The sequence below is a fragment of the Lactuca sativa genome, chromosome 5, assembly GCF_002870075.4.
Source record: "Lactuca sativa cultivar Salinas chromosome 5, Lsat_Salinas_v11, whole genome shotgun sequence".
Lineage (NCBI taxonomy): Eukaryota > Viridiplantae > Streptophyta > Magnoliopsida > Asterales > Asteraceae > Lactuca > Lactuca sativa.
In genome coordinates this window covers 344,282,581-344,305,242 of record NC_056627.2, presented here as the reverse complement: position 1 = coordinate 344,305,242, position 22,662 = coordinate 344,282,581, and the positions used below count along the sequence as shown (strand labels likewise).

At 35.2% G+C, this 22,662-nt stretch overlaps 3 protein-coding genes across 4 annotated transcripts; 1 reads left to right on the top strand and 2 right to left on the bottom strand.

Moving 5' to 3' along the window:
• Nucleotides 1-642: 642 nt before the first annotated feature.
• Nucleotides 643-1,481, bottom strand: LOC111887314 (uncharacterized). The gene is made up of 3 exons (XM_052763900.1): nt 1,475-1,481; nt 1,181-1,376; nt 643-932 (listed from the first exon to the last, which is right to left on the bottom strand). The coding sequence occupies exons 1-3, from the start codon at nt 1,479-1,481 to the stop codon at nt 755-757; spliced, it is 381 nt and encodes a 126-aa protein (XP_052619860.1). The 3' UTR covers nt 643-754.
• Nucleotides 1,482-3,880: 2,399 nt separating this feature from the next.
• Nucleotides 3,881-5,552, top strand: LOC111887321 (protein root UVB sensitive 2, chloroplastic-like). 2 transcript variants are annotated; one of them, XM_042902329.2, is made up of 7 exons: nt 3,881-4,092; nt 4,235-4,455; nt 4,552-4,636; nt 4,734-4,774; nt 4,878-4,973; nt 5,059-5,156; nt 5,244-5,552. In XM_042902329.2, exons 3-7 carry the CDS (start codon nt 4,557-4,559, stop codon nt 5,319-5,321), a joined length of 393 nt encoding a protein of 130 aa, XP_042758263.1. In that variant the 5' UTR covers nt 3,881-4,092; nt 4,235-4,455; nt 4,552-4,556; the 3' UTR covers nt 5,322-5,552. The 2 variants fall into 2 exon arrangements, with proteins under 2 accessions (XP_042758263.1, XP_042758264.1); XM_042902330.2 differs by having other exon boundaries at nt 4,232-4,455.
• Nucleotides 5,553-9,339: 3,787 nt separating this feature from the next.
• On the bottom strand, nt 9,340-19,773 carry LOC128126145 (serine/threonine-protein kinase ATG1c-like). Its single transcript, XM_052763898.1, has 7 exons — nt 19,754-19,773; nt 19,502-19,581; nt 19,039-19,403; nt 18,648-18,936; nt 14,968-15,140; nt 9,576-9,593; nt 9,340-9,459 (listed from the first exon to the last, which is right to left on the bottom strand). Exons 1-7 carry the CDS (start codon nt 19,771-19,773, stop codon nt 9,340-9,342), a joined length of 1,065 nt encoding a protein of 354 aa, XP_052619858.1.
• Nucleotides 19,774-22,662: the final 2,889 nt, after the last annotated feature.

Below are 22,662 nucleotides of genomic sequence, written 5' to 3'. Positions count from 1 at the left end.
TTATCACTCTCAGTTACAGTATTCATATCTAAAAAACATACTTGATTTTTATTGAAGCATTTCATCAAACATTTTGTGTGTGACAAATTTACAATTTAATAAAACATTTCAGGACTCTTAGAAGGTGTTTGGCTTAGTTTTTGTGGGGCAAAAGTCCTTTTTGTAAAAGGACTTTTTGGAAAAGTTATTTTTTAAAATATGTTTGGATTAGCTTTTGAAGAGAAACGTCAAAAATTAAAGTGGTTGGTTTAACTTTTATATGTAAAATGGCAAAAAAAGACATGTTTACATATTTACATTGATTTACTAATCAAAATAGAAAAAATAGATTATCACAACATATCAATTTCACAAAACAATCATCTGTTAACATAAATATAATCCATGAACAAAAAATTTCATCAGCTTCATATTTCATCAATTTCATTAACTGTTAATTCATTTTTCATCAAGTTCACAAAATAATCACTATTTCACAGCATATTTCAGAAATCAGGAAGAATAAATCACTATTTTAGATGCTATAGAGAAGAACAATTCAAGGAAAATTGCATGACAGTCGCATATCGCATTCAAATCACATCTAATTACATAAAGAAACTAAATAATCAGAAGGTTCGATCAGAAAAAGATGGTGCAAGAATCGAACACCGATTTCATATCAAGAAACCGAATTCTAAGAATCTTTTCATCAAACAGATGGTGCACCACCAAGAACAGTCATATATTCAAACACCAGTTTGATAACTAGAAATCAAATTCTGAGTCTTTTAATCAAAAGATGATGCGCCACCAAGAACAGACATGCATTCAAAATTAAAAAGTCAGCAACAAAAAGAATCACAATAAAGATAATAAAAGCAAACCAATCAACCATTTCATCTCCCAATTCAGTAGCAGCAACGTTGAAGAATTCTCGATGACCAGGATGACTTCCACAGAAAACACAAATCAATTTCACAGCATATCAATTATTTCACAGCACATCATTTTCACAGCAAATCAATTACATAATATCAATTTCAGAAATCGGAAATCAAATGGAAATCGGAAATCGGAAATCAAATGTAACATCATAGATCGGAAATCAAATGGAAATCGGAAATAGACAGGAAGAGATTGCAAATCTGAGATCGGAAATCACATCTGAGATCGGAAATCAAATTGAAAAGAAACAAACCTGATCGCTCGCGGGGTTGCAGTTCGCACGTTGTCGCCGGTGTTGCAGGTCGCCGGCGTCGCCGGTGTTTGTTGCAGGTCAAGATGCGGTCGAGATGCGAGAGGAGTGCGTGAGCGGAGAGAACAAGAAGAAACTGTGATACGTGAATGAATGTGAATGACGTTAATCAGGGTAGGTAAGGGTATATTGGTAATTTCTAATTTTTAGCTGCCGAAAAGTTAAAAAAAAGTTAGGTATACATGACTTTTCAAAAAGTCTCAAAATAATCTACGGAAAAAGTCATTTTTACCTTACCAAACATTTTTTTGGACTTTTTCCAAAAGATAAAGTAAAAGTCATTTTAAAAGGCAAGTCAAACACCCTCTTATTAATAATAGTTCAAAAACATACCTGATTTTCAGCGGTGGCCGACTTCAAATCCAGATCCGGCAAAGGTAGAGCAACGGTGGCCGATTTCAGTTTTCCAACGACATTAGCAACTATTTTTTGTGGCGATTCATGGTGGTGACTTCTGGATCGATATCTGATTCGTGGTGGTAGTTTTAAGATCAAGATCTGATGTAGATCTAGTGAGGTCTGATGCAAATCTAGTAATTCGCAAAGAGATCTGAGAAGTGGTGGAAGAAGTCGTTGGAAGAGCTGGTAGTGGTGATGTTATCGACAGAGACGATGATAGAATTGCCACCAGCCACTAGGAGAAGGCGAGTTTTCATCCTTTCTCTTCATATCTAACCACAAAACAATTTTTTCGGCTTTATATCTTAGAGCTTGCTATGTTGAAGTCGGCTACCGGAAAAGTTTGAAGAAGCATGAGCCATAGATATGGAAGAAGGTGGAGAGGAAGAAAATTTGTACGGAGGTGGTTGTGGCGGATCTTCACCGGAACTTCATAGATCTGTGGTAGAAAATTGTAGTTCTAGAGATGAATATTGTAAATCTGAGGTGGAAATCACAGATCAGGAACTAATGTGAGCTTGTACAACTAATGACGGTAGTTTACCGGTGGTAGTGGATGACGGCGGTATACTGAAGATGCAACAAAGAAGAGGTAACGACGGTTCAATCCCGTCGCCGGCGGTGCCAGCGGTGGTGGTAAGGTCATCGTCGGCGGTGGTGGTTGTTGTGGTGTTCATAGAGGTGACTGAAGATGGTTGAAGAAAGATTGGTTGAAGAAGATGAGATGATTTTTTTTGTTCTTTGACTAATTATGAAATAATTTTATTAGATCAAAAGTTATAGAATGGATTTTACACAAAGACCATTATGACCTTATTGTATTTATAAAAAACTTAAAAAACCAAAATATTTTAAAAGATAAATTTAATGTTAATAATAAGGTAAAAATAAGTAGTTTCTTAGGTTTTTAATCTTTTTTGGTTCTCATTTGAACCTTTACCTCTCTCTCTCTCTCTCTCTCTCTCTCTATATATATATATATATATATATATATATATATATATATATATATATATATATATATATATATATATATATATATATATTAAACATAATTGATTTTGGGGGCCCAGGCTGGGGCCGTCGCCCTATTGGGCCGGGCCTGCCGTTCATACATTTTTTTTCTTTCCCTTCGACTTCTCATACTCCTAATTTGATTTCATTTATTGTTGTAGGTTTCTATTGTCGTTGCCTTTTTTCCCGAATCCTTATTGTGGGTTTTGCTTACTCTATAAGGGGGCGTTTGGTTCACAGAATGTTTTTGAAGAAATTGGAATCTGTTAAGGAATTAGAATCCGTCTTAATTGAAATCCAATTCAATATCATGTTTGGTTAGCTGTAAATAGAATTTGAATCTAATTTTATATTTTGTTTGGTTGGCGGAAAATAGAATTGGAATAGTGTAAAATGACAGATCTACCCTTATTGGTTTTTTCTTACTTTTATTTTGTTTTATAATTATATATAAATATATATTTTATAAATTATAAAAATAGTAAACGACGGTGGTGGCGGAAGCGATGATGGCAGAAGCGACGGTGGTGGTGATGGCGGCAGTGTGTGGTGGTGACAAAGGTGGAGGTGGTGGTGGTAGTGACATTACTAGTGTTGATGGTAGAGGTAGTGGTGGTTATGGCGTTGGGTGTTAGTAGCAGCGGTGGTGATGGTGGATGTCGGTGGCGGTGGTGGTGGTGGTGGTGGGTACGGGTGGCGGCGACTGTGGTAGTCGTGATGGTGGCAATAGAGGTGGTGGTGGTAATGATAGAGTTAGTAGTAACAACGACAGTTGGTAGGGTGGTGGTGTAGGTGGTAACATATATTATGGGTGGTGGTGGTGGTGACGGTGATGGTGGTGGTGGTAGTGGTATCGGCGATGGTGATGGTAGTGGTGGTTGTAACGAAAGTGGTGGTAGTGTTGGTTGGCAGTATCGATGACATCAGTGGTGACGGTTAGTGGTGGTGGTGGTGGTGGGTGGCGGAGGTGGTGGTGGTGGAGATGGTGGGTAGTGGTGGCGAAAGTTGTGGTGGAGGTGGTCACGAGTAGTGACGAAGGTTTTTCATATTTAATGTTAAAAATGAAAAAGGTAATATGGTAATCTTCAACATTTCCACTTGAAGGAATTTAAATTTCCTCATCTTTTAGATGGAATTTATTTTCCCTCAATGGAAGGAATGTTTGATACATTTAAGAATCCAATTCCTTCTTAAAACTTGAACCAAACATAAGAAAGTAATGGAATTAAATTCCGATTCCAGCGAACAAAACGACTCCTAAGAGTTTGATTTCATTGTATTCCACGACTTATACTCAGGCAACCACTACCAGATGAGAAAAATGATCAAATTGAAGATTAAAGAATATGCTTTCCGACTAACATCAGCCCTTACTCGTTTCCGATGAACAAGAAACTGCCTATGATCCCACCGAAAAATCCCACCGAAAAAGTACATGTCTGGTTAGTCTTCAACTCTCTCCACTTTTTCTTTCGCCTGACATTGCTTTCTTCTTTAAAATTGTTCATACATTTTGTCTAGAATGAAATCACTTCTGATTTTGCGATTGGCATTTTTTTTGTGCCAAAAACATTGATGAAGCAGGTCTTAAATGGTGAAGAAGAGCCTGAATCATTGGCTAAGGCTAACTAAATCATGAACAACTTCCTCCTACCATCTAGCACAGTTGGGTGTTTCTTGAATTCCATAACTGAATCAGTTGGGTCTTTCTTCTTAGGTGAAGGTGCTGAATGATTAAGACCAGTTATCCACAAAATATCCGAGTCTCTTGTCGATACTTTTCTCCCTTGAGGTTATCCACATAGGCAAGTTCATAAGGCACAATTTCATATCGAGTTCTCTTTCTCTCAACAAACTGTTAATCAAAGTGGCATTTCTCATGAAACTAAAACCTAATGCAGTGTGAATGAAGGGTATCTTAGATACACACCATTTCGAGCATTACAACACTTCTCCAGTGCAGCATTATCTGTCTTATCAACTCAGGTCTTCTTCTGACACTTAGAAATTAGAATCATCACAAGTTCAAATTAGGGTTCATTGATTGATCTTACTCCTTTGCAGTCACTGTTATATGCTGCAGGATTAAGACCTACACCAACACAAGCAACCGCAACCAGTTGGGTTAGAAACACCTTTTAACAAATGACAATATGCAGCAATTTAACGCATATGAACCATAATTGCTTCAGGAAAAAAAATTATTGATTCTATTGGTGTTGAACAGATACACTTAAGGATGGAATGCAGCATGTGGGAAAGCTAATGTGTAGCAAGTTAGGTGCAAAAATTGATTTTGAACCCAAACGATGGCGAACTTTTGGTTTGAACTTTGAACCTTTTCAATATGTATTAAATTATCATTAAAATTCAGTTTAATATGGATTTATGGACCTTTTGATTTGTAGCTTATATGTTATATGACTTTGGCTCTGGTTTGGAAGTTCTTTCCCCATTATGTCCACCACTGTTTCTTGAAATGGCTGGACTTGGAAATTTTGCAAAGGTAAATACTAAATACTAAATCGGTGTTTAATCATTTTATTTTCCTTGTAAGAGTTTACATTTCTAACCTTTTTTTATAATTTAACAGGGAATGGCCATGGTTGTTGGCTGCAAGGGCAACAAGATTGACAATTTATTCTTCATTTGCAAAAGAGAGGAATCTTAGTGACTTATATGCAAAAGGAGAGGCGATTTCTACTGTGTTTAATGTTCTTGGATTGGGTGCAGGGATTCAGTTTGTTCATCAATGCAAGGAAAGGTGCAATATTTTATATCTTGCAAACACACTAAAAATGTTAATGTCGTCCTAGTCCTACTGGTGACATACATGTTTGTTTCAAACATTCTTTATGTCTATTCATTTCAAGCTGACGAATATTGATTGGTTGCATGGAAAGTTTGGATTATTGATCTACATTTGTAACAAAAAAGATAAGTAGTCATTTATTTGAAGGTTGTGATTGATTTGTTTTGAACTGAATTTGTAGGGTGATGGTGGGAGACCTAGCTTTAATTAAACCTTTTAGTTAGTTTCATACTCTTATTAAATTTGAGGTTTTCTGTTTTATGGTTTTTTCTTTGTGATATTATTGGAAGATACTCCATACTGTTTGGTGCAACTTTTCTTTGTGATATTATTGGAAGAGATACCCTTTTCCTTTTCTCATTTTCATAACAATTTTTTTTAATCCATATGAACTTTCATCTTCACATGTTGCATTTAATCGCCAAGTTATTGTGACATTGGAAGGTAATATATTTTAACCAAGTGGACTCGTGATTGGTGGTTCTCGCAAGTAAGCAACATTTCACAAATTTTATAAAAGGCAAGATCCGATTTAAATGAAACCCAAAAATTTACCTTTATCTATTATTTTAATGCACAAAGCTTGAAATTTGGAGAAGAAATACCGATTTAAATGATTCCCACAATTCTAGAGGTGGGTACTCTACCAAGTTCACAAGAAGTGTTTCATTAATTTCAACATGAAATGAAAAATAACAAAAGACACCCTCCAGGACTATATATATATATATATATATATATATATATATATATATATGTATATATATATATATATATATATATATATATATATATATATATATATATATATATATATATATATATATATATATATATATATATATAAGACAAATAGAATAAACCACAGACCCTGCTCCCCACTAGAAAGATAAAATCGTGGGGGAAGGAGCATAAAACAAAAAACAAAATGAAATACTAAATACGCCTGGCCTAAGATGTGGTTTGTTCCTTCCCCTTTTGTAGACAAAGACGTCCTTGGGCCTATCACATACCCACCCTACCCTGCAAGAACAAACAATATTAAAGGGGCTCAATGGAAAAATATACCATTTAGAATGTTGTGTATATGTATGATCAAGGGGTTCAATGGAATGTGTATGTGTATAATCAGGTAATGATCATTTAAAATTTTTGTGGTTAGCTTGCTTGCTAAATCAATTTCATCAATTTGTGTGGTTTTATAGCTAGGTATAAACATACAGGTTTCTGCTATGAAGAGCTAAAGAACACAAGGGCTCTATTTAGAATTCACTTCTAATTTATATAATTTCATGTGGTTTATTTTTTTATTTATTTATTTTTAACTTTCCAAGGGCAAAATGGTCATTTTCAAAGGAAAAAAAAACTTGATCTTGCCTTCCTAGTGCAACTTCATTTATGACACATGTTTTTTCTTTCTGTCCTATGCTTTTTGGATAATTAAAGTGTGTGTGAGCTATATAATAAACAAATAAATTAAAGTACGGGTAATATCTTCTAATTATAGTATTGTAATTCTGTTAATTTGTTTATTTTAGCATCAATTTTTATTTATTCTAATTAGCATTGTACTTTGAAAATTTTACTTATTTCAAATTACATTGCAACCATAAGAAAAGAATAAATACTTTTATTACTTGTATGAGTTTTTGAGATTTACTACCCTATCACCTATCACTATTGGATACATACTTATTTAAAAGAAACAAATGACATCAGGATTACATAATTTATAAATAAGGGAAAGTACATGATTGTTGTTTTTTTTTGCATGAAAATAATTTGTCATAATGTTGTGGCTTTTAGCACACATATTTTGGAGATTACACATAATATTTCATCTTAAAAGGTGTATTAGATAAAACAAGAAGGTTATGATGAAGAAGAAGCTTTTAATGCAAATGACAATCATGAACCTGTATGCATCAAGTGAGTTGTAATACACACACAGTATAAACCCCTTGCAGGTTTATGAGATTGTGAAGCTTTTTGGGCGATCAATTTGATTTCGATATATTTACTTTTATGCATTGTTATGAGTAAGGATGATCACATTACTCGGTGGAAACCAGACCGGAAAAAACCGTAACCTAGCCTAGCCTAGACCGCACTAAACCAGAATTGACTATGACCGCGTCGGTTCTTGAAAATGCTCCTACTATCCGGATTGGAACAGCAGACGGTTTTTTTAATTGTGAAGTATTTATTATTACCTTCAGTTAGTTTTGCACTTATGTGTACGATATAAACCCAATATTCGATTTTTTTTAACTGTAAGTAAGTTGACGAAAGCATTGAAGTGTAATTAGAAAAAGGAAAAACAACTTCTGATACTTAAATGTGATTTTGTTGAAATTATTTTGATTCTTCTTTGTCCTTTATTCAACTATTCCCCAAAAAGTTCATTGTTGTTTCCCCTGCATACATGGCAAAGTGGATTTAGATCCAGATTTTAGATCTCTTAATGGGGTATGTTCATCGCTTATTGGGTTTCAATGTCGAGTAGTTTTGGTGCTGCTTAAAATCTTTTGCCCTTGTTGTGGATCTTATTTTGGTATGACATTAGTTCTATGATAGAGTAAGTAAGAAAATGACATTGAAGACAATTGTTCTGTCATGTCAAGCATGTCAATGGTGTTGAACTAATTCTAATTGAGTTCATGAGTCCACAGAAGAGCAACATGGACGGAGTAACGTATGATGGAATCAGTCAGGAAAATGAAAATGAGGTTGAAACAAATTTGTCAAAGATATTTCTGCAAATTTCTTGATGATTTTATGCTTTAGATTAATCAGCAAAATATATTTGTTATCACAATCATTTATTGTCAATAACTAGGTTGTAGATAATTTAGTAAGCTGATTTATAGGCTAGAAATCTGTAATTTAGACTGATAATTAGCTTGTATATTCAGTATATATTGAGGATTCTTCTGAATGAGAAAACACATATTTTTCTTAAAAACAAGTCTCTAAATTGTCATGGTATCAGAGCCACAATTATGATCAGTGTCTAGTCTTTCTTTTCTCTTGATCCCAGTTTAATATCTTGCTCTTAGTTATTCTTGATAGAGTTCTTGTAGCTTCATGTCTACCATGTCCTCAGAAAAATGTGATGCTTTCTTGGTTCGCTTAAATGGGAAGAATTACTCAACATGGTCATTTCATTTCCAAATTTTCGTCACATGGAAGGACTTATGGGGCCATATTGATGGCAACACTCCAGTTGCAACTCTTGACAAAGACAAAAACAAGACTGAACAAGTTCCAACTCTTGACAAAGACAAAAACAAGATTGAACAGGCCAAATGGGAGGTCAAGTATGCCCAAATCATGGCATGGATTATTAGTTCTGTTGAATCCAATATCGTGTTAAATCTTCGCCCTTTCAAGACTACAATCCATATGTGGGAACACTTAAAGAAACTCTATAGTCAGAACAACATCGCTCGAAGATTTCAATTGGAACATGAGTTAGCTTCCCTTCATTTTACTCTTGCTTCATGATTCTTTCGGCTGAATATACAAATATCGTTTATGCCACTTTACCTCCAGAAGGTCTTAGTTTTGTTCAAGTTGTCCATAAAACTACTAAAAGAGATCAATTCCTTATGAAGCTTCGATCTGATTTTGAATTCACTAGATCTAATCTTATGAATCGAGACCCGATTCCTTCTTTAGATGCATGCTTCAATGATTTATTCCGAGAAGAACATCTTCTCACTCAAAATAACTTAGACAAACAAAGATCCATGGCGGTTCCTATGACTTATGCAACTCAAGGTAAGCCAAGAGGCATGGATATGTGCACAATTCAATGTTTTTGTTGCAAAGAATTTGAAAATCACGCTTCAAATTGTCCAAAGAAATTCTGCTACTATTGCAAAAAGGATGACCATATTATCAAGGAATGTCCTACCAGGCCTCCTAAAAGATCAGAAACAACATATACTGCATCAGTTGGGTCTTCAGGTGTTGGTGGTGGCACGATAGGAAGCTGTGATCACGTAGTCATAAATTACTAAAACAAAACAAAACAAAAATGTAAAAAAGAACTAGAAAGTAAATAAACGAAAAACTGAAACATGCCGGTTCCCACGTCGTGGGGGAGACCTGCTCACGACATGAACACTGTAAAAATCATAAAAATTAACTTAATGCAGAAGATTAACTTTTTTTTTTTGCATTTTTTACACCACAAAAATGATCGATTAACCTAAAGTAATTAAATTAACAACTGAAATAATTCATTCCCCATTAACGGCGCCAAAAACTAGATGTGCAAAGAATTACCTACCAGATTTAAATTTATAAACCAAACTAAACTTATCTACTAATGCACTTGTAGGCAATGTACGTAGTCAATTTATAGTATAGAAAAGTAAGTCGGATATCGAACTCAAGGAACGATATTTAGCTAATAAAATTTCTACTAAAAATTAATCTAAAACAATAATTAAAATGTGGGTTTTATCTGATTTTGCAAGTTTAGATTAACTTAACTACTTAATTAACTCAAATCTAAGCAAACAACTAACTAAAGACATTTGTTATCAAGATAATGAAGACACTTTCGTTTAGATTTGAATCCCCCTTTTTCCTATGAGTAGTTTCAATACATGGATTAATTCAGTTGGTTACCAATATAAATATTTGAAAGACCCACACTTTCGTATTTGACAATTGTTACTCCGAAACATGCTACATGCATATTCATAAAAACAATATTTTATATATTGATAAAGTGATTACAAACTACTGGATACAAACCAATTATTTCAAAGTGTTATATATTACATAACTTCCCAGGATTCTATAGATTTATACATATGGGAGTGCAAAATACAATAGTTTCAAACTATTCGAAAATCTTCTATCAATACAATAGTTTCAAACTATTCAAAAATCTTCTATCAGTATATAACTATACTGGAAGCTTATCTCCTGCAAATTAGTTAAACATTGAGAAGGGTAAGCAGTGACGCTTAGTGAGTTCAATAATAGATACAATATAACGTTATGCCTTATATATACTTCAATATGGTAGAAGCAAAGAGGAACAAGGAACAACAAATGCATAATGCGAAAAGTTTTCCATATCAATCAATAAGACATAACAATTTCTATACTTGATATACAATCAATAAAGTTTCAGCACAAATGGCACAGAAAATACTCAGGAATATCATGTTGCTAGAATATTCAGGCTTTCAGCCTTATCTTAGCATACTACCGAAGCCAAAGTGATGCCTATGTCATACACTTCATGGTCAACGGTTCATACCAATACCCAAGTGATGCCTATGTCATACACTTCGTGGTCAGAGGTACAACCTTGCTATAAAAATAGCAGAAATAATAACACGAGATGATAACATGGAAAAACACATAGCACATATAACACATAACATACAATTGTTCCTATATATTAAACTCACCGTGAAATAATCAGGGGTTAAAATAGTAATTAGGGCAGCACTTCGGCTCTAAATATGACTTTCTTCGTTGAAAACCGGGCCTTGCGAGGGTTGAGCTTCGAAACCGAAAAGATAAATTTTTCGGGATTCTCGGGAATTTCAGGGGTTGTTTCGGGTGTTGGAAATAATCTCGGGGCTTCAGGGGAAGTGGAAATAGAAGAAATATAAGTTTCGGGGTGAAAAAGGGCAAATTTCTAACATTTACCCGGGAGGTCTCGCACCCCTTATATAGGTGCGAGCCTTAGATCCAAAGCGAGGGGGAGAGGACAGTTGTCTACGAGGCTCAGAACAGGTGGCAGCAGGGCGAGGCTTGGTTCGGACAGGTGTGCACTTCGGATTGGGCCAGCACCTCGGTCGAATCAGGAGCCAACACGCGGGTCGGATCACGAGGGAAGCAAGCGAGATCATGTGACGAGTTCGAACACCTGTGCGACAAGCGTCGCTTCTCGGACGCGCCACACAGCTGCTTCGGACACGTGGCCAACTCAGAACGAGGGTGACGTGGCTGGCACTATTCATGCTAATTTTCTCGAAAATTGTGCCCAATCTTTTAAAATCCATAACTTTCTCATACGAGCTCCGTTTTTGACGTTCTTTATATGCACGCGTAGAGAAAACTATGCTCTACAACTTTTGTTTAGACTTCGTTGGAAAATTTTGACTTTATTTTTATATTATTATTTTTATCAGACCGGGACTGGTAAATCCGTTAAAAAATCATAACTTCTTCATCCGACGTCCGTTTTCGTCAGAATTTTTACCGTTGTACTGCTAATGACGAGACCTTCGATTCTCGTTTAGGCTGTGTCGGCTAAAAATCACTCGATCTAAAATTCGAGTTTTTAGCTGTCTACTGCTAAGTTGAAACTTAGAAAAATCATAACTTCCTCATACGAAGTCAGATTTTGGCGTTCTTTTTATCAAAATTCTCGGTTTAACGAATACTACGACTTTTATTTAGATCACTAAGGATAAAAAAGTAGTTTATCAAAAAACTCACTTTTTACGTCATTCGGCACCGTGTCGATTTTGTCGCGGATCTTCGATTGGTCATAACTTCTTCGTTATAACTCGGATTTCGATGAGGTTTTCGCCTAAATGTTTCTAACGAGATTATCTACAACTTTAAATAATAAAATTTTACTTATTTCAAATTTTATATTTTCGCTAAATTTCACTATTTGACTTTTAATTGGAATCTCATAAGACTTCCAATAATTTATGAGTGATTCTAAACATAGTTTTACTTCATTTCTAGTAAAAACTATATGTTAGAACTCAATACTCAATATCACATAATATTTTATAATATTATTTACTTAAAACACGATTTCAAAACGTGTATGTTCTAACTATCTGTTAGAACTCTTATCTCATTCTTATTCTCCCAAGTATATTTTGGGCCTCGATGGTGTTTGCACTTGACAAGAACCAACTCTACTTCTTTATTACGTAGTTTAGTCGTTCTTTCGTTTACAATCCCTTCAGGCTCTTCTACATAAGTTAACTTATTATCCAGTTTCACCTCGGATAATGGAACTGCTTCATCATACATGCTTAATCATTTGCACAAATAACTCACATGAAAGACATCATGAATACCTGCCAAATCTTCAGGCAATTCCAAGTGGTATGCTTGTTTACTAATCCTCTGGAGGATTTTGAAAGGACCAACAAATCTAGGATTTCGTTTTCCTTTCTTTTCAAATCGCATAAGACCTTTCCATGGTGATACCTTCAACATTACGAAATCACCCACCTGGAATTCTATTGGTCGTCTCCTCTTTTCTGTATAGGACTTTTGTCGATCCTGGGCCGCTTTCATTCTTTCTCGTACAATTTGAATCTTGTCGGTGGTGTCTTGAATCATTTCAGGGCCTCCAAGGATTTTATGTCCTATTTCATGCCAACATAATGGAGTACGACATTTGCGACCATATAATGCCTCATATGGTGGCATTTTGATTGAAGCGTTGTAACTGTCATTATACGAGAATTTGACAAGAGGTAAGTATTTATCCCAGTTACCACCGAACTCCAAGACACATGCACGAAGCATATCTTCTACTGTCTAGATTGTTCTCTCTGTCTGACCATCTGTCTGGGGATGATAAGTTGTGCTGAGAGCAACTCGAGATCCCAACTCACGTTGCATACTCACCCAAAAGTGAGAAGTGAAACGAGTATCACGATCAGAAATGATCTTTAGTGGCACACCATGTCTTGCAACAATTTCATCCAAGTATACTTATGCGTATTTCTCCATTGGAGTCGTTTCACGCATGGCAAGAAAATGAGCGCTTTTAGTAAAACGATTGACGATTACCCAAATGCTATCATGCTGTTTAGCAGTCTTTGGAAATTTGGTAATAAAATCCATGGACAGTTCTTCCCATTTCCATGCAGGAACACTAAGACTTTCTGGGGTTCCGTAAGGCTTTTGGTGTTCTACTTTGACTTGTAAGCATACTAAGCATTCATGTACATATCTTCCAACGTCTTTCTTTAATCTAGGCCACCAATAATCAGCTCTTACATCATAGTACATTTAACTTGTACCAGGATGTATTGATAGTTTAGACTTATGGGCATCATCTAAAATCTTCTTTCTTAATCCACCAATCTTTGAAATCTATAGCCGATTCTTGAATACCTTCAGTCCTCATGGATCATCAAGTAAAACATCGGTATAATGTACCATCCCTTCTTTCTTCACATTTTCTGGCTTTAGGGCTTCTACTTTCCACTTCTCTAGTTCATCTAGAATAGTGAACTTTACTGTAGTGTGAGTAATAGCATAACACATACTATTACGATAAATTTTTCTTCTAAGTGCATCGGCAACTACATTAACCTTTCCAGGATGATACAGGATTTCACAGTCATAGTCTTTGATCAGCTCCATGGCTGGTTGTTGTCTCATATTCAGAGTTTGCTGACTAAATATATACTTGAGATTTTTGTGGTCGGTAAACAATTGGCATTTTGTACCAAAAAGATAATGTCTCCAGAGTTTTAGGGCGAATACCACCGCAGCGAGTTCGAGATCATGGGTGGGATAATTCTTTTCGTAATCTTTCAGTTGTCTTGAAGCATAGGCTATCACTTTACCACATTGCATCAACACACAACCGAGTCCCAATCTTGAAGCATCGCTATATACGGAGAAATCGTCATCACCTTCTGGGAGTGATTAGATTGGAGCATGAGTAAAAAGATCTTTTAGGGTTGAGAAAGCTTTTTCTTGAGCTTCATCCCATTCGAATTTCACTTCCTTCCATGTAAGACTCGTGAGAGGTACAGCTATACGGGAAAAGTCTTTAATAAATCTCTGGTAATATCCCGTGAGACCCAAGAAACTACGAATTTTGGAAGCATTACGGGGCACTTCCCAATTTTGAATAACTTCAATTTTAGTAGGATCTACGGATACACCGTCACCAGAAATAACATGGCCGAGAAATTGAACTTGACGAAGCCAAAATTCACATTTCGAGAATTTAGCATATAGTTTCTCCTTTCGAAGAAGTTCTAATACCGCACGAATATGAATGACATGATCAGCTTTAGACTTGGAATAGATTAGAATATCATCGATGAGCACGATGACAGATTTATCGAGCATTGGGCGGCATAACCGGTTCATCATATCCATGAATACAGCAGGAGCATTTGTTAAACCAAACGAGATAACAAGGAATTCATAATGCCCATATCGAGTACGAAAAGCAGTCTTCGGTACATCCTGCTCGTGAACTTTCAACTGATGATAGCCAGATCTTAGATCAGTCTTTAAGAAATAGCTAACACCCTGAAGTTGATCGAACAAATCATCGATGTGAGGTAGTGGGTACTTGTTCTTGATAGTCACCTTATTCAGCTCACGATAATCAATGCACATCCGCATCGATCCATCTTTCTTCTTGACAAACAGTACCGGAGCACCCCAGGGAGAGTTACTCGGTCGAATGAAACCTTTTTCAAGTAGTTCCTGCAGTTGGATCATCATTTCTTTCATCTCAGCTGACGCAAGACGATAAGGGGTCTTTTGCAATCGGAGCAGCACCAGGCACAAGGTCAATTTGGAATTCTACTTGCTTGTCCGGAGGGAGTCCAGGCAATTCTTCGAGAAAAACATCTGGATATTCTTTAGCAATGGAAACATCATTCACCGTTTTTTTCTCCTCTTTTGAGATATCGACTGTGTAGGCCAAATAGATAGAACACCCTTTCGATATGAATTTATGAGCTTTGAGGAAAAATATTATTTTTAAGGTTCCTTGTTCACCATAGACATCGATAGGATCCTCCCCTTCAATGGAAATACGTACTATCTTTTCATAGCACAAGAGTCCTGCGTGGTTCTTTGACAACCAATCCATGCCGAGAATAATATCAAAGTTGGGCAAGGAGATAGGGACCAGGTTAGCAAGAAAATTATAGCCTTCAATTTCTATAATATAATCCCTATAGACTTTATCAACATGTAATGATATATTTCCAGCAGTATCTACGTGAAATGGTTACGCGAGTACATAGCTAGCAATTTGAAAAGAATGCGCAAATTCATAAGACACAAAAGAATCTGAGGCGCCAGAATCAAATAAGATGTGAGCAGGTCTAGAGTTAACAAGAAATGTACCCGTCACAACATTCGGGTCCTCGCGTACCTCCTCTGAGGTAATCTGAAATGCACGACCCTTAGCTTTTGGCACATCCTCCTTTTTAGTTGGAGTACCCTTTGATTGTTGAACAGGGGCTTGACTTCTCGCCGGTTGTTGAACAGAAGCTTGACTTCTCGCTGGTTGTTGAACAGAAGCTTGAATCCCTGTCCTTTGACTAATAAGAGTAGGGCAGAAACGCTTCATGTGGCCAGTAACACCACATGCAAAGCATGTAACATCTTTCATTGGACATAAGGGCCTCTTGTGGCCTATTTCTCCACATCCATAACAGACCACAGATCCTTCTTCTATTCTGCATTCGCCCGGATGATTCTTTCCACAATTTCGACAAGTTGGCGACTGAAGAGAAAAAGATTGTGACATGCCGCGGCCACGAAAAGCACTTTAAGATTGTACTTGCTTGCAAGGTTCAGATCGAACGGATTGAGTTGGTGGAATAGGTGAAGCAGGAGCAGTCCTTTCAGTACGTGGATGTTTTGGAATACTAAGAGTGGCACCACGTATCTCTAAGTCATGCTCACGCTTTCGAGCATACTCAACAACTTTATCAAACGACAGAACCTCCCGATTGGCTACAAAATCATGGATTTCATGTCGCAGTCCCTCTAAGAATAACTAAATTTTCTCATCTTCAGTTGAAATATACTTTACAGCAAACCGTGCTTTTTGATTGAACTGAGTTTCATACTCATTCATAGTCATTCCTCCTTGTTTAAGCTCGAGGAGTTCCTTCTCCAATCTCCTCCTCATATCTAGAGGACAATACTTCCCTAACAAACGAGTTTTGAACCTCTCCCAGGATATATTCTCCTGGTCATACTCGTTGAGAGCTTCATATGTTGCTTCCCACCAGACCAATGCTTCTCCGATGAGCATTGCAGAAGCATAGTTAGCTTTGTCTTCATTATCCACATGAGAGATACGAAACACTTTCTCTGTGTTTTGGATCCAGGTAAGAACGACAATGGGATTAAGAACACCAAAAAACTCTGTAGTGACACTACTCTTGAAATCTTTGAACGAGGGACACTTCACCTCCCCTTTTGAAGATTCTCCAGTGGCTTTCTCTTTTCCTTTATCACTATTCTTTTTATGTTCTTTGAGATTATGTCGAATAACACCGGTAAGTTTACCCAAGAGTCGCTCCTCACAAGGAGATACTGGAGTATTCACTTCCTCAGGTTGAGGACCTCCACCAACCTCAGGGGTATGGCTATTAACCTGTTCAGCCATTGCTCTGCAATATGGACACTATAAATAAAATGACATTTAGTGGCACAAAAAATGTGCCACTAAATACCAAATAAGTGTCGGTAAAAACTCACTTTGTAATTTACGACACAAAAATAAAATGTCACTAAAAGCGCTCCCACTAAAAATCTTTAATGACACTTTTTTGTTGTGCCGCTGCGGGTTTTAGTGGCGCTTTCGGTTATGTCACTATAACATTTTTAGTTTTAGTGGCACTTTCTTATGCCACTAATACATTTGTTAAAATAAGTCATTTTCCTACTTTTAGGGGCACATGCTCTAGCAATATATATATATATATATATATATATATATATATATATATATATATATATATATATATATATATATATATATATATATATATATATATAGAAATTAGGTCCAATTACTTTTTTAATTCAATTGAAATAATAAAAATCCAATTAAGATTATAAATGGACATACCAATATCATTATTTGAAACAAAAGTTAACTAACAAACAATAATATGCAAAATAATTACAATTTCGATAAATTCTTTGTCAAAGAATCGAGTAAAAGGTTTCCTTTTTTATAATGCATTAGATGCTTGTAGTTTCTACAAAAACTCGCATATTATTCATCTCCGTCATTCTTCAAATAACTTGCTCACTTGTCTTTCTTTCATGATCTTGTCATATAATTGTTGTTGAAGGTTAGAAACTTCTTCCTGTAAACAAACTATAACTTTAGCAACTTCAACTTCAAGTTATAGCTTATTAAAAGCTAAATAAGAAAATTAATACAATATACTATTACATAGCACATCAAAGTAAATGGGTTCATTTTAATGTTATATATACAACAATATTAATCGACGATTAGCATATAACAAAATAAAGTTATAACTAACAAATACATTTCAACAAAAATGCAAGTTAAGATGACAAAATAAAATAAGAAATTAATGGCGAATAAATAGATTTAATATTTTAAAACTTAAATCATATTATCTAATGATAAATTTCTTTATTTTGTGTTTTATACTTTTCGTAATTTATATTCTATAATTATGTTTGTTTCTTTTGTTTATAAGCATACTAACAAATAAAAAAGAATTTTGTCTAGTGAAATAAAAATTGTATTTGCTTCTTAATCACTAATTACTCATTAAGCACAAATTAATTATTTTAATCTTTTGCTTTTGCAGCCATACTTTAGTCTCTACAATACAGTATATGATTACATCTTAGACTAGTGACAGTAAATGACCATTTTGCCCTTCTAACACTTCAATAAGTAATTTTCACATTATGAGGGCCTTGATTTACAATCAAATAAAAGATTAAAAATATTATGATTACCTTGACTTCCTTGAGCCACAGTTGCTTTAAATATGAATCACCAAGAACAATTGAACCATAAGTGCACCATGAACGTTTTGCAATTGACTTTTCACAGCTTTACAACATGGGTGAAAAGTTGTTGCAAGTTGTGATCCATAGCTTGCTTTTCATCTTCACATACCAAAATAAAACAAAAAGTTTGCATTAAAAAGAAGGATAAAAATAAAAGATCGTCCAATCCCCTTAAAATGTATTTAAATGAGTAATAGATGCAACAATCAATATGTCGAAGTAGAGTTAGTGTTGTCTCTGAACCCAATACGAAACTAGTTTAAACATCAATAACAAGATCATGACTATTAAAGACTAAAAATTAATACTATTTTTGCCTGATTAGATGATAGATAATATATGCCAATATATGAACAATTCATCATAAGCAAAAAAAATATTTAAAAGGCATACCAGGCTCTATAACTTTGGTAAGTTCCTCGACAGTTTCAACTTCACCAAGAAATATTCTCTCAATATGAGAACAAACATCCTCTGGAAACTTTGCATTTTCCAGACATTCATTAATATTAGTATTATCGCGTTCCCTTTCTGAGATCTTGTTAGAAGTTGAAATATCTAGGTTTGGACTTCCTTTAATAGCTGAAGCAGCCTGTGTGTGACAGATATCCAGTGCTTGCTTCCATATAGCAAGAATCACAAGCTGAATTGAAAACGCTTCAATTCGATTCCCAGACTCAATCTTTTCCAAAAAAAGAAATGAAATCAATCAGAAACAAAAAGTGAACTAATTTACAGAAAGCATCAAAGTAGCATTTAAAGTATAAACTATTTTCCAACACACCTTCTCATTGACCAAGTCAGAGATAGCAGAGGCACAATCATGCAATGACTTGATTTTTGTCATGCTGTCAGTTGATGGTTTTTCTAAAGCATCAACTATATCAACCGATCCATGAGATGTTCCAGAGGATGCAGAGCATTGACTTTCAAATCTCCCGGTCAACCGGATTTTACTAGAGGTCCCACCAATGATGGGCAAAGGTGCACTAGGTGTTGAATGAATGTTCACCCTAGAATATACAGGTGGGATTCCTGATTTAAATGCTTTTTGGCTCACTTTACTAACACTTGCTACAGATGAAGTATCCCCTAGTGGACCAGATACCAAAACATAATCCAAATCAATCAACTCCACCGAGTCCATAACTATACAAATCAACATAAATTCAATAACTTACTTTCATGATGATGTAAGAAAGATTAATAGTTTAACATTTAACAATGGAAATATATGAAAAACTTACCTTTGGAACGGATATTTACGGGCCTGGGATCGATTGATCTCAAAGATTCTTTCAGATTCCCTTCTGATGATTTACGATTTCTAGGTCCAAATTCATTATTTACCAAAAATTATCACCCAAGAAATCCTGCATGTTGTTTCAAGACAATTAAGTTGTTTCTTTTTGAATAAACATGACACAAGTGTTTCTATATCTTTTAACTTGATGCTTTCAGAAAGAAGGGCATAACAATGAGTAAGCCACTCCCCTTACCTTAAGTCTTCTTCCCTCATGTTCTCATATGATTATTGAGCAAATTATCCAGATGTAAACGAAACTAAGAATGGTTACTTGAGAGAGAGAGAGAGAGAGGGAGAGAACATCATAATCTAGAAGTCAGTCAGTCCTATTAAATTAAGTTTATGAGTCAACCAACATAATCTAGAAGAGGCAGGCTGCATTTGTTATATGGGGCAAGACTTGACAAGTAGGACAAAATATTAACAAATATAATCATCTGGTTTTGATTAAAGTCTAATAAAAAAGACAAAAAGACTTTATCATATCAGAATGTGCTTTTAGGTCTAAGATTATAAGTAGCTCAAGTGATTATGCCAATAAGGATTAAGCAAAAGCAGCCAATAACAGGAAATTAAGGAGGAAACATCATTGTTCACAACAAAAAAAAAATGTATACCTATCCCTCTATGGAGAGCAACATGTTTCCTTGGATAAAAATCCATGGGAACCATGTATAGGGTGCTCAAACTTCCTATGAGACATACTTCTTTTCCTACTTCACCTTCAAAATTAACAAAAAAAAGAAAAACAAAGTTACAATTGTGGTAATAGTGACGAATAAAGGGAATATATATATATTGTTCGTTCTCATTAAGGAATTTCATCGAACACTTGGTGTTCGACTAATAAAGTAGGAAAAAATAAAAACTTTGAATAGTGGTAGAGGATGCAAATGTAATAAGCAACGAAATGAAACTAAAATACAGATGGAATCCATAACAACCTTCTGCCTAAAAGCGATTTTGGCCATCCCTAGGGTTCACGAGTACTGGAGGGGAGGGTTTGGGGCCGAGGGACGCCAAGCGATGCCGATTCTCGCCCTTCGTTAGTGACAAAGAGTGGGGTTGGACAGCAATTACCGGTGATAGAGGAGGACACAGATGAGAAATGACAACAAGAGAAGATAAAGAATAAAATCTTACAATTGATTACCTTGTAGGAACCGCCTTTGAGATCTTGAATAGGCGATCGGTTAGTGTTCTTGCACTTATAGGTCTCAATCATTAGTTCTCGAAGGGAGCTACTTGAAGCATCCACTAGCTTAATCGATCGATGGATCTACGGTGAGACGCGAGAATGACAACACAAAGACTATTTGAAAATAGACATTTAATAACTTTAGGGCACTTCTTATTAATATTAATGGCATAAAATTTTAATTAAGTGTTATTAAATCTATTAATTTTATAATGGCATATAAAATATGTCATTAAAAACATACTACAGTGGCATAACAACCATATGCCATTAAAATTGTGTGCCACTAAATATCATTTTGTTTGTAGTGGGAGTAACATTGTATTTTAGAATATATTAGGGTTTATCCTTACCTAATACTTTTACTTAGATATTTCCTATGATTTGTATCCATATACTTACAATGATTAAGTTCATATATTGAACTTCCAATAGTTTAAGTCTAAATATCAATCCGTGGAATTTAGTTCACTTAAACCACTGCTCTGATACCATGATTGAAAGACCCACACTTTCGTATTTGACAATTATTACTCCGAAACATGCTACATGCATATTCATAAAAACAATATTTTATATATTGATAAAGTGATTACAAACTACTGGATACAAACCAACTATTTCAAAGTGTTATATATTACATAACTTCCCAGGATTCTATAGATTTATACATATGGGAGTGCAAAATACAATAGTTTCAAACTATTCGAAAATCTTCTATCAATACAATAGTTTCAAACTATTCAAAAATCTTCTATCAGTATATAACTATACTGGAAGCTTATCTCCTGCAAATTAGTTAAACATTGAGAAGGGTAAGCAGTGAAGCTTAGTGAGTTCAATAATAGATACAATATAACGTTATGCCTTATATATACTTCAATATGGTAGAAGCAAAGAGGAACAAGGAACAACAAAGGCATAATGCGAAAAGTTTTCCATATCAATCAATAAGACATAACAATTTCTATACTTGATATACAATCAATAAAGTTCCGGCACAAATGGCACAGAAAATACTCAGGAATATCATGTTGCTAGAATATTCAGGCTTTCAGCCTTATCTTAGCATACTACCGAAGCCAAAGTGATGCCTATGTCATACACTTCATGGTCAACGGTTCATACCAATACCCAAGTGATGCCTATGTCATACACTTCGTGGTCAGAGGTACAACCTTGCTATAAAAATAGCAGAAATAATAACACGAGATGATAACATGGAAAAGCACATAGCACATATAACACATAACATACAATTGTTCCTATATATTAAACTCACCGTGAAATAACCGGGGGTTAAAATAGTAATTTGGACAGCACTTCGGCTCTAAATATGACTTTCTTCGTTGAAAACCGGAAGTTTTCTTGAAAACTAGGCCCTGCGAGGGTTGGGCTTCGAAACCGAAAAGATAAATTTTTTGGGCTTCTCGGGAATTTCAGGGCGTGTTTCGGGTGTTGGAAATAATCCGGGGGCTTCGGGGAAGTGGAAGTAGAAGAAATATAAGTTTAGGGGTGAAAAAAGGCAAATTTCTAACATTTACCCGTGTGACAACCCAAAGTTTATTCCGTTACATTACTCCGTTACCGTTAACAGAATATTCCATTTTATAAAAGTTCCATTGATTAGAGGTCGCCAAATAAATAAATGTTTTATTTATTTATATTTTTATGTCGTTATAGTCGTAATAAAATAAATAAAACAATTACTTTACATTTCCATATTAATTTGGAAAAAAGTTAAATTTTATTACGACCACTAAATCGGGTGCGACCAAAAGCCCCGTTTAACGGCAGTATGGGTAGATTTCCACTGAGCTCCAACTCCAACCCATATATAAGGGGGGAATGGACTTCATTCCACCCTTTTCACCCTCTCTCTATACTCTCTCTCATAAAAGTCC